At 36.0% G+C, this 12,165-nt stretch overlaps 1 protein-coding gene across 4 annotated transcripts in view; it reads right to left on the bottom strand.

The window, feature by feature from the left end:
- Positions 1 to 476: 476 nt before the first annotated feature.
- CDH18 (cadherin 18) overlaps positions 477 to 12,165 on the bottom strand; it is a 970,896-nt gene continuing 959,207 nt past the window's right edge. For 2 of the 4 annotated variants that reach the window (XM_032861903.1, XM_032861902.1), the window contains 2 exons: positions 9,547 to 9,798; positions 477 to 1,249 (listed from right to left, as the gene is read on the bottom strand). In XM_032861903.1, coding sequence (XP_032717794.1) covers positions 759 to 1,249; positions 9,547 to 9,798 — 743 coding nt within the window. In that variant the 3' untranslated portion in view covers positions 477 to 758. The remainder of the gene's footprint in view (positions 1,250 to 9,546; positions 9,799 to 12,165) is intronic. The other 2 variants (XM_032861905.1, XM_032861904.1) reach the window with 2 other exon arrangements.

A 12,165-nucleotide genomic window follows, 5' to 3' on the forward strand; every position in this document is an offset into this window, starting at 1 on the left:
ACCATTCATTCTATCCGGTAAAAAAAAAGGGGGGGTTCTTTTGTTAAAAGAAAGGAGGGCAGGCAGGACAGAGACGGTAGTCTCCGTGCTTCAGAGCGGTGCACAACAGGTGCGCAGAAGTTGCATACATTATAGTGCAAGCAGCAAATCCCCATGCTCCATCAATTTTGTATGGAGAAAAGAAGTGGGGAGGGCAAAAGAAAATGGTACATACAAGTCCATGATGGAGTGACCTGGTATACTGGATATAACTCATGTCAGTTGAACACAAGACAATGCTAATAAGATCTGTCGTAGTAACAGAGTATGGGTCTCAAGAGTCCACAGAAGTGGAAAAAGAGGTCCCGATTACCAGCATAAGCTTCATTTTGTGGTGTACCACCCCTAATCATAAGTGATTTTGAATCTTTCTGTTTAGTTTTGATTTTCGAAAATAAATCACAAAATATTGAAACAAATATCATTGTTTGGCTTAATTCAGGTATTCTTAATTAAACAGTACCACAGACTTTATTGAGCAATTGAAAATATACACAAGGAACAATAGCTTTTTCTCTGTATTTTTTTTTTTTTTAATTTGACTGTCTTCTGATTAAATAACCCAGTTTCGATCATGGAAAGGGCACTTGTTTCTACAGTAGCTGTGTACAGCTTGCTCAGTTCCAAGTACTGTCTCCACGTTTCTTCCTTGTCATTGTTGAGGTTGTATCTCCACTTGCTCAGGAAGCAAATTCTACAAGATTGCAAGAATTAACCCCCTAAGTTGTTCTTTCAGATTCTATTTCTCCATAGAGTTCAGCTAACTTTTTAAATTCAGGTCCCCAGTCTCCAAGGTAGTGATAATCCTGGTCTGACTGTGTGGTCGCTGAATCCAGTGAGCTGATGGACCCAGCCTCTGATCTCTGACCTTCATAAGCATAAGTCTGAAGAGAGTCATAAGGGGGGACGCTGGGGTCTAGGTCGGCTTCTGCCAGTTTTTGCTTGATAAATTCCTGAACATCTATACTTTCCAGGGTGGACAATGTCTGGTGTCTGGGGGTGAGTTTCACTTCGGGTCTGATATCTCTCCGATACTTGAGCTCCTCAGCGGCAGATGGGTTCCTCAAGGCTGTGATGTCAAAGGCCTCGGTGTCTTCCTCTCCGCCACCCTCGTCATCATAGGTGACCACATTCTCCCTCACGTCCTCCTCAGAGATGATCAGCGGCTCTTTTTTGCTGCGTCTCAGGGTGATAAAAAGTACTACAATTGCTGAAGAAAAATGGAAAAGAGGATGGAGAGTTAGAAAAAAGGATGGAAGTTCTTGGAGATTTGACATCAGCAACTACATTCTATTTAGGCTTGCACTGTAACACCATCCTGATCTCTGCACTTTCTGGATAACAGTTGAAGGGGTTTCTTTTTTGTTTGTTTTGTTTTCTTTTGGTTTTTCACTTGTTTGTTTGTTTTAAATCTCAAGGAATGTGAAAATGATTTCTCTACAAGGCCTTGGGAATCACTGATCTTTTCTAGAAAAACACAATATTTTCATTTGTCAGGCCTATGATTTCAGGATTCCTGGCTCACCATGGTCTGTCATCCAGTCTGCACACTGAGGGAAACAGATGATGGAAGAGCACAACGGAATTTTCCCTGGGAGAATAACGGTGGGTGTTGGTCTATGTATAGATTCTAGGCAGATACACTAAAGGAAGGACATTTTTAGTTTCTGTCAAATAGGAAGGAGCCCGTACTTTAAACCCTTTCCTTTTGATGCTTTGTAGGAAACCAAAGCAGGAATATTTTACATGTTTGATCCCTTTTGCTCAGTATTTTTTAGAATTATATTATCAGGCATTAATAATTGCATATATCTCTCAAGCTGCAGAAGATGTTATTTTATTTGTACTTAAGTTTCAGAGGAACTTTTCAGATTACCGAATGCTTTTTACATAACACTTTGATTTAATCCTCACAGAAAAGTTTGGGTTTCCTCAAGGAAACTGAGGCTCAAGAGAAATTCCATGAATAACTAAGATCCTACTCTAAGATCACACAAATAGCAGATAGAGGAACTTAGACTGTAACCTACAACTTCGCACACCAAAGGTGATGATGCTTCCGTTATCATATTCCATTTTGTTATTTAAAAAATATGGAACAAGGAACTGAGTTGGGCATGTGGATTATTACCAGTAATGTCACAACCATTAGATGAAATGATGTAAATGGATCTTGGGCAGTTTGCTTTGGCTGTTTCTCAGTATTTTCAAATCTTTCTATTTGATGATACTAAGCCATTACTAAATAGAAAGAATTACCTTACTTCTACTTTGTGCTATTAGGCCCAGTGTTCTTTACTTCAGCTTTACAGAATGTTCTTGGTCAGCTGAAATCTAGGTTTTATGATAACAGTTATTAGGGGCATTGATATTTTAAACATTCTTTATAATGTGATAATCAAAGATGTACACTCAAAAGGCATGCATATCTGTGTGTGTATAATGTGTACATATATGTATAACATAGATAAATATGCATATATAGAAACAGTTTAGATATATACAGCATGTGACATACTTATGCTATACACACACACACATACAAATATACACCTACAGACATGTATTTTTATCTGAAATTCAGGTTTCTGTATTGTATTTTATCTATTTATTTCTGTATACTGTATTTTACCTGGCAACTTTACTGATAGGTATCTTTAACAAATACATTTTATGCATATCCCTAAATGTTATAATAAATGAGCCTTGCTTGTTTTTAAACTAGATATCACAGTGTATATGAACTTCGAAGATGACAATAGAAAGTGGAAAAGGAGATTTTCAAGCCAGAAGTGCAAAGGACAAATATCAGAGAATTTACTACACATGGAAAGAGATGGTCACAATGAATTAGAGAATCTAATTTGCAGAGAAAGGGCAAGTGAGCATCTACAGGAATGAAGAAAAAAAGTATGTAAAAAGGCAAAACATCTGTAGAAAGGGCCAGAAAATCGTCTGGAAGTGTATGGAATAAAAGGACTCGGTAATGGCAGAATTGACCAAAGGAGATTCTGGTAGACAAGTGGAAACAGTGAGTCACTGTGTCTGAAGTGATTATAGAAAGCTGAAATGAAATGCAGATGCCATATGTGGCCCTGCTTCACCAATATTATGTTTGTTTGTTTATTTATGATCTAAGATTTTTATTCATAAATAATCTCTAAACCCCAACGTGGGGCTCTGACTTGTAACGGCGAGATCAAGAATCACATGCTCTACTCACTGAGCCAGCCAGGGACCCCCAAATATTATGCTATTTAAAAATAGTTTCTCAAACCTGCTACTTATACTTTGAAGACATTATTAATACAGCACCTTATTTTGATACTTTTGCTGATTGTAGCAAATATGTATCTAATACCTTACTATTTAAAGATTTACTTATTTTGAAAGATTGGGGGAAGGGCAGAGGTGAGGGACAGAGAATCCCAAGCAGACTGCCTGCTGAGCATGGAGCTTGACACAGGGTTTGATCCCAGGACCCTGAGATCATGACCTGAACAGAAATCAATGGTGGACTCTTAACCAACTGAGCCACCCAGGTGCCCCAATACCTTGCTATTTATTTCAGTGTTAAACCTGCTTAGGGCATTCTAATTCAATGTCCCAAATAGCATCCCCAATAACTTATTTCATTCCATTCAGAGGCTTTGATTTATCACCCATTATATATTTCTGCTCATCTTTATGATTAAGGAGGTTGTTCTAAATAAAAACATCTATTTATACAAATTTTTTAATAGTAAAATGTCTTACTTTTGTCAATAAACCAAGTTATTTTTTTAATGTTAAAATTATCGATTGATTTCAAGGGAGTTTATGTGCACGCATACCAGGGAGAATGTGATCAATATTATTATTAAAGTATGGAGATAATTTGCATCTTTCACCAATACAAGTGCCCTGTTTGCCTAATGAAATATAGGGGATAAAGCTGGAATTATCATTATGACAGCTCATATTTACTTATTTTCCCAAATTAAAAAAAATATTCCTGATATATTTTGACTCAAAATATAGACATTAGTTAAGTTTGAACTCTGAGGTCTCACACTATCTCTTTCCTAAGCATGGACAGTCATTTGCCAGTGACCAGAGATTTCTAGATTTAGTCCATATCTATTTAGTATATCAACATACAATTAACCATATAATCTGGGACATTTTTAAGACGAAACAGGGATTTCATTTATAATTACTTTAGGACAGCAGGGCAAATATGGACATGTGGTCCCCCTAGTCAAAGATAATTTTAGAGAAACTCAGAAAAGAATGTGGAAGCACTGATAATTAGGTGTGTTTCCAGGGAATTGCCTTATATTCATTTTTGTTCAGTCAATGTTTCTGGAGCAAATCATACACAGTACAGACTCTGTAAATAATTCTTAAGTGGACTAACAAAAGAATAATCTCTGTAGAGTGATGATGTGGCATAACCTCACTAGGAAAATAATTTTTAAATATAGTTTTAAGTCAGCTTATGGTCATTAATAATACCAAATACCTAATTTTGCTTGATAATAATTTTTAATGTTTGAAAGCCAAACTAAACATTTGCCAAAAAAAAAAATCCACAAATCAAATATATTTTAGAGAATGAAGATAACAATTACATACACAGTTTTGAGAGTTAAAGCTCTTTTTAAAAATGGCAGCCAAATGAGTATTTTCAAATGACTTCCCTCCCCCTCACAGTCTAGCAACCCATACATGTGAAACAAGGTACCTCTTCTTAAAGTGGGTTATTTGGGGAAGAGATAACTTGACAGAGCCATGGCATTATAAAATAAATGAGATAGAGTGCTTACCCCTTTGTTCAAAATTATATAAGATTTTCAGTATTTTGAAATTTTATATAATCTGGATTGAAATATTAAACTGTAGTGTTTGGGGAGGATTTTATTCTAATGACTATTTTATTCTTGGTTAGCATATTCCTTTTCCTTCTCTTTGAGTTTGGTTAGGATTTTAAATTCATTTTATTCTCTTTATTTATGAAACTTAAAATGAATTTACTGAGTTTTATTCATTTATTTTATTCATGAATGAATTCAAATTTAGGGAAACATTTTTGTATTTCCTTTCGCATATCATTCCACTCATTTATTAATTTATTTATCCATGATTCCACAGTGCTCAGACTTCTAAGGGGTTTTGCATTTTCATAACGTAAACTGTCATACTGCTTGCATTTGAATACATTATATACTGACTCCCAACATATTTCCCCAAAATACTTTTCATAGTAGAATTTTTTTTTTTTCCCATAAATATCACCTCGTTCTTTTTTATACCATCTTATGTTGGTACCAAGTTTGGCAGAAATGAGGTGGCCCAAGTCAGGAAGATTACTTTTACTAGATCCTGTTGTGCTATTGGTCATACCAGTTGATGGCACTTCTCACTGGAACTTATTTTTGCAGACCAAGGGGAGCTCATACAGTCATGTCAGATAGCTCAGCTGACAAGCACGTTGGCACGTGTCTCCACTTTGATTCCACCTTTGTTCCTAGTCCTTCACACTCCTCACATTAAATTTACCCTGATCCTCATTGATCAGGAAATTTATATCCAAGAGTAGGAACAGTCCAGATGGTAGACTCATCTAAGTTACCTGCTTATATGTGGTGTGTGGACTGAAGGGCAGGTGACAGAGGCCTGATTCAGAGACTGACTCAGTGGTTTATTGTGCTAAGCTATAATTTCTGTTTGCTCTGGATCATTACAAGGGATGGGATGCAGGTTGGGAAAGAAATGTCAGATCCCCAGAAGGGAAAAAGAACTCTAGTTATCCCTCCTCTAGCACCAAATTCTGATTGCATCATGAAGGCTCACCCTAAAGTCTCTCCCCTACATCCCATCAAAAAAGGGTCTTAAAAAGGTAATTCTGACAAATCATAACCTGACTCACGATGTGCACATGTACCATTCAAAGTGAGGCCCACATGCATGGAATCTATAAGAAAACATAAATAAGCACCACAAAATTTTATAGATGACTCTAAGGTTCTTTACTAGTTGATACTTTATTTTTATAGAGTTGTAAATAGAAACAAGAGACTGTAGAGGTCGCCTAAGATTATACAGTTAATTAGTGGCAAAACCAGGACTGGGTTCATATAAGTCATTTCTACAAACAGCTGATAATCAGAATGCTTTTCAATATTAAAATATTCATTTCAAAATTTGTTTAGCTGTTAGTTTTTAATGTTATTTCAGAATTACAAAAAGTTCTAAAATAAAGTTTTGCTACCTCTGGTGTTGCTGATCTTTTCCTTGGAAATTATGAGCTTGCACGGTAACAAACATTATTTTAAAATTACAAATGACTACATTCTGAGTCTAGTGGCTAAGTATCTTCTGAATAAAAATAAAAATCCTTACAACTGTCATGAAAAGTAAAAATTACATTATAAATAATGGTTGTTTAAACCTGAGGTAACAAAATGATTCTGCAAGCTTTGGATAAAACTGTAAAAATACATTTGAGATTCAATAAAAATTGAAGGAGTAAACATATTAAATGGCACCTCTGTTTCATTAGTCCTCTGGGGGAGCATAAAATTTAGAATGCTCTCTTATTTACCCCAAAGGAGAAATGACATTTTTATAAAATCTATTAAAGGGAAGCATTGTTTCATACTATAATAAAATGTTATTTTACATAATATAACTTAAACATACCTGTATATTAACATTTTTAATTAAATTTTTAAGCCTTTACCTTAGTATACAAAGATGGTTTGATGGTGCTAGATGAAAACAAAAGGCACAGATAAGTGACGCCTCCAAATGAACTATCTTTCAAAATCAGGACTTTGGTAGACCTTATACTAAAGTCACAGAGTTCTATTCTTTGTGGTTTAGGATAGGAACACTGGAGGGATCAATATTTGTACTTGCTTTATTTTATCTTATTTTCCATTTTTGTTTTGTATGTGAGCTTTTGTTTTGAATTTCAAACAGAAAAAAAGTAATACATAAATGTCTAAAGCAAATAACAGTTGAAACCAATTAATACATAAAGAAATAAAATTTAGAAAGCCGAATTTTCCTGGTTTCCTTCACCTTGCATCTACTATAAGACTTTACCGCAGTGAAATACTTCCAGTGGAGGGGCACTGAACCTCCACGCTCCACTTTGCTAAGTGCAATTGGTACGTTTGTTTTTTATTTTTTTTAATTATTTATTTATTTGAGAGAGAGAGAGAGAGAGAGAGAGAGAGTGCATATGTATGGGTGGGGGAGGGAGGTGGAAGAGAGGAAGATGAATAAGCAAACTCCTAGCTGATCAGGGAACCCAGTGTAGGGCTTGACCCTGGGATCATGACATGAGCCGAAGGCAGATGCTTAACCTACTGAGCCACCCAGACGCCCCTGGTACATTTAGATATACAATTTACTTAACCTTTGATCAACTTTTGACACTGTTGAATGCTCTGTTCTCTTTGATATACTTTTTACCCTTTGACTTTGATGACATCATACTTTACTTTACTTTAATTCCTCTTTCTTCTCTGACGTCCCCTTCACTCTGTCCTGCCATCACATCCTTCTTGACATGGTGACCATGCTGGAACTCATCACAGCTCATCCTAGTTTATTATCTCAACAAAGTGTACCTCTGGTGCCCCTAGCTCAGTGAGGAACAGGGTCCACATTCAGCAAGAGATAGAAAGTTTTCTTTGATCTTGTGCTAACTCAGACAATATCTAATTTATCCAAGATCATTTTTTATTTTAATTTCAGCTATTTTGTTTTTATCCCTTGGAAACTTGTTCCAAGAAAAGACACCACGTCATAAACATTAGGTATTTGTTCACTGACACAAAATTATCAGTGCTGTAGTTTTCAAATGGAATCTCAGGGACTGCCAGTAAATATTTTGTTAAAATTTTGATAAATTTTCACCCTGGCATCTGCATCATATTATCCAAGATCACTTTTGATTTCACCTAAGACATCTTGATCTTATCTACTCTTCACCTCTGTTCTAACTCTGCTAGTCCAAACTATGCTGAGAGAGACTGCTATCCTAATTTCATTGTCTACATGCTCTGCCTCCATTGTGAGACTTGTTCTCTACTTCATTTATAGTCATCTTTTTTCAAAATACAAATCTTATGATGGACTCTCTTGCTTCTCTTGCTTTAAATGTCTCTTTATACTCTAGAATGAAGCCCAACATCTACCATGTTCAATGAAGCCCCAGAGTGGTTTTTGTTTGTTTGTTTGTCTGTTTGTTTTGTTTTGTTTTGCCTCAAACTGTCTTAACGCTGCTGAAATAACCATCCCACTTCTCAGCCTCATTCTACCTTCTTCTGCTCCTTCCGTACTGGCCATTTGTCTTTACCTCAGGAACAAAATAAGGAACATCCCTTGCAAAAAAAAAAAAAAGAAAAAAGAAAAAGTCTTTCTCAACAAAGCATATACATATATATATTTTTTTTTTAATTTTCCTTCCATGTGTGAACAGTACTGAGAAACAAGCAAAAGAGAAGGTTGCTAAGAGAAAGTGTCAAAGAATTGGGAGAACATGCTGGGTAAGTAAGTATGTACCCACTTTGAACAATGAAACAGAAAGATTCCTTACATCTATTTCTCTTGTTATAGAAAAATCTGGATTTGTGCTCTTGCTGAAATAGCAGTTTTAAAGAGTTTATAGTAATAGCTTCATATGTGGTCATGATAACTTAGACTATGAAAATGATAATCCATAATGAGAAAGTGCCCTATTTTTTATTAAAATGAAATATAATGCAAATCTCAAGTAAAAATCCTATTAAACAATAAAATTTAACATCTCTAAGGCCAAAATTATTTAGAGCAGCACTTTAAAATTCAGCTAACATTGATGATTAAGTAATATTTTTGACCAATAGAAATTGCTACAAGAAATCTATTTTTTATTTGGTGTGTAGATTCATTATATTTATTTATTTATTTTATTTATTTTTAAAAAAGATTTTACTTATTTGACAGACAGAGATCACAAGTAGGCAGAGAGGCAGGCAGAGAGAGGAGGAAACAGGTTCCCTGCAGAGCAGAGAGCCTGATGCGGGGCTGGATCCCAGGACTCTGGGATCATGACCTGAGTGAAGGAAGAGGCTTTAACCCACTGAGACACCCAGGCGCCCCTAGATTCATTTTAGAATGATATCAGTTATCTTCTTTGAAATCTATTATAAGAGTCGTTTTAGTACGGTATTTAGAATTTTTAGTATGAATTCTTTTTAAAATGGATCCTTCCCCAATATTTCTCTTATAGTCTATCTTTTCTTCTGATATTTCAACTCTTTCATTCCATTTGAATCAAATTATTTATAGATCAGCTATGGTATTGAGAAAGCTAAACAAGAGGAAGTCTGTGCAGTTATATTTTGTGGTCCAAATTCTTGGGTTCTGTCAAAACGACTTTCTTTCTCTCTCTTTTCTAATGCACTGTTGGCCATTGTAGGGTACATTCCGAATCATCATCACACAACGTTAGGAGGCTGGAGGACTTACCTAGGAGAATGACAACACACAGCAGAATAGCGATTAAGGCCCCTGTACTCAAGCCAGCCGAGGACAGGAACGCTTCCGCGTGGCAGGTCCGCACTCGCCCATCTCTCTCGCATGCACAAACCCTGACGGTGAGGGTGCTGCTGCTGCTGAGAGAGGGGATTCCACCATCAGAGATCATAATGGGGAGATAATACACATCCTGAATAGTTCGACTAAATCTCCTCCGCCTTGTCAGAATGCTGGCTGTGTTATCTATGACAGACATAAGCAAAACAAAATGTACTTAGTAAAGCCGCCATTCAAGATTCACATTTCCTTTAATGGATAAAATGGGTATCTGTGATTTTTTTTTAATTTTAGTTTATGAAATGGACACAGGAACATGAAGGGGCGATCGTTAAAGCATGACTAATAAATGTTCTTAAACTGAGATACTGACTTGGAAAAATTAATTGAGCCCAAACTAAAAGAGAAGGGGAAGAGTAGAAGACAGAGGAGTGAACAAGCAGTCAACATTTCGGACATGGACATAATAGCAAAAAGATTTAAAAGACAACAGATGGCTTCAAGCCAATGGGTCCTGGCCTTTGAGAAGAGACAGTGGTCCCCATCCCAAACTTTGTGACTCAAGGTAAGCAATAGGAACAGACATCTCTATTATTAGCAAACTACTCAGGCGATGTTAATGTACAAAAAAAGGGGGCCACTGGTATAGATGATAAATTACAGAGATCAGCTCAATTGACAAACTTTTTCAGACTTAATTGTGATTTGAATCATTCTCGTTATAGTAGGTGCAACATGGAAAGTTAATGATGAATAAAATAGTTAATTCTATTTTTATGTACTTTTAAAATACTATATATTATATTAAATGCCTGCATGATAAATCTGTGGATTAAAGATTTTGATCTAGCCACAAAACCTCATAAGGGAGAAGATGTTAAATTTCTAATTTTTTCAGAAAAATCATTTTTACTATAAATAATAATTAAAAAAAAATAAATAACCTAAAACCCAGAACATAAATTGCCCAAAATCAAAGAGCTGAATAATCAGGATACAACCTCAATACATTCTAGAACCCTGCTCAAAACCACAATGTCATGCTGCCTTTTTACTCATTAACATTATACTGATGTTCTCAAGTGCACATAGTATATGGTAATCTTAGTATTGTTATTCCTCATTCCAGCAAGCCTGTTGACCAAAAGACCCGTTTGGTATATACTTTGAGGTGCTGCGCAGATTCCCGGCATGGAATAACTAGTTAACCTAGCTGTAGATTATCACCTGGCCCTATGTTGCATCCTTCCGGAGCAGCAGTTCCTTAGTGACTCATTGCTCCAAGGTTATAAAGGTCTAGCCATTTCTACTGAATGTAGACATAGTGAATGGAAGGTTTAGTTCCACAGCTTTACTCTTGGGTCAGCGGTGAGGCACTAAATTTGCATAGCAGTTCAATTTCTCACTCTGTTCGACCTTCTTCCTCTCACTGCCCCACAGATGTTGATCCCAAGGGCACACTCCCGCAAACAACCTGCACTCTAAATTCCAGTTCAGAGTTTGCTTCTGGAGAACCTAACCTGAAGCAACACCTGTGAGTTAATTATCTTTCACTAAAAAGTAAGTGAATCATTACACAATGACATTTAGGAATTCTTTTATCTCGTCAATTGTTTTATTCTGAAAATTGGAATTCTGTTACATATGAGGATGTTTAAGATAGTCATGATACAATAACTTACAGCTATGCTTTCTTGATTTTACAGGGCCAAATTAAAGCAATAGAAAGATAAACTTTTCAAATATTCAATGTAATACAGGTAATAAAACACATGAATCATATATATGTATTCATAATCATATACACACATACACATATGACTATATACATATGCCTATGCATATAATTGAAGGTTTGTTATAGATCACAAATAGCTAATAAGAAATTACAAAAGGTTTTCTTACCCAGTAGAAAAGGAAAAAAAAAATGTATCAATTGTGTATTCTTTTTTTTTTAAGATTTTATTTATTTATTTGACAGAAAGAGAGATCACAAGTAGGCAGAGAGGCAGGCAGAGAGAAAGGGGGAAGCAGGCTCCCTGCTGAGCAGAGAGCCCAATGCGGGCTCGATCCCAGGACCCTGAGATCATGACCTGAGCTGAAGGCAGAGGCTTAATCTGCTGAGCCACCAAGGGACCCCATCAATTGTCTATTCTGAAACAAGTTGTGAATAGGGAAAGAAAAATAGCATAAATTCATCATGCGTGTTATATAACCATATAGTCACAAGCACTCTCCCAGAAACCTGAACTTTGTGGAAGCACATTTCTTGGCTATAGGATGTTGCATCATGATTAATATAAATTCGCCTATATGTACAACTCTCTAGTCCAAGGCAAAGGTATGAACTAAGTGTTCACAGGCACAAACATGTTTGAGAATCTCACTGCTGGCCTCTGAAGAAGAGATGTAAGGCACTGGCCCTTGATTTCAATAAACATAATTAATAATGTGTAGAATGACCTAACATGCAACGGTGGGTATGGACTCCCTTTTATAGCTCTCACCTAATGTTCACTTTATATCCTTAATTTGGAAGCATACTCTGTTGCA

The sequence above is a fragment of the Lontra canadensis genome, unplaced genomic scaffold, assembly GCF_010015895.1.
Source record: "Lontra canadensis isolate GAN:19392208 unplaced genomic scaffold, GSC_riverotter_1.0 scaffold22, whole genome shotgun sequence".
NCBI classification, from domain to species: domain Eukaryota; kingdom Metazoa; phylum Chordata; class Mammalia; order Carnivora; family Mustelidae; genus Lontra; species Lontra canadensis.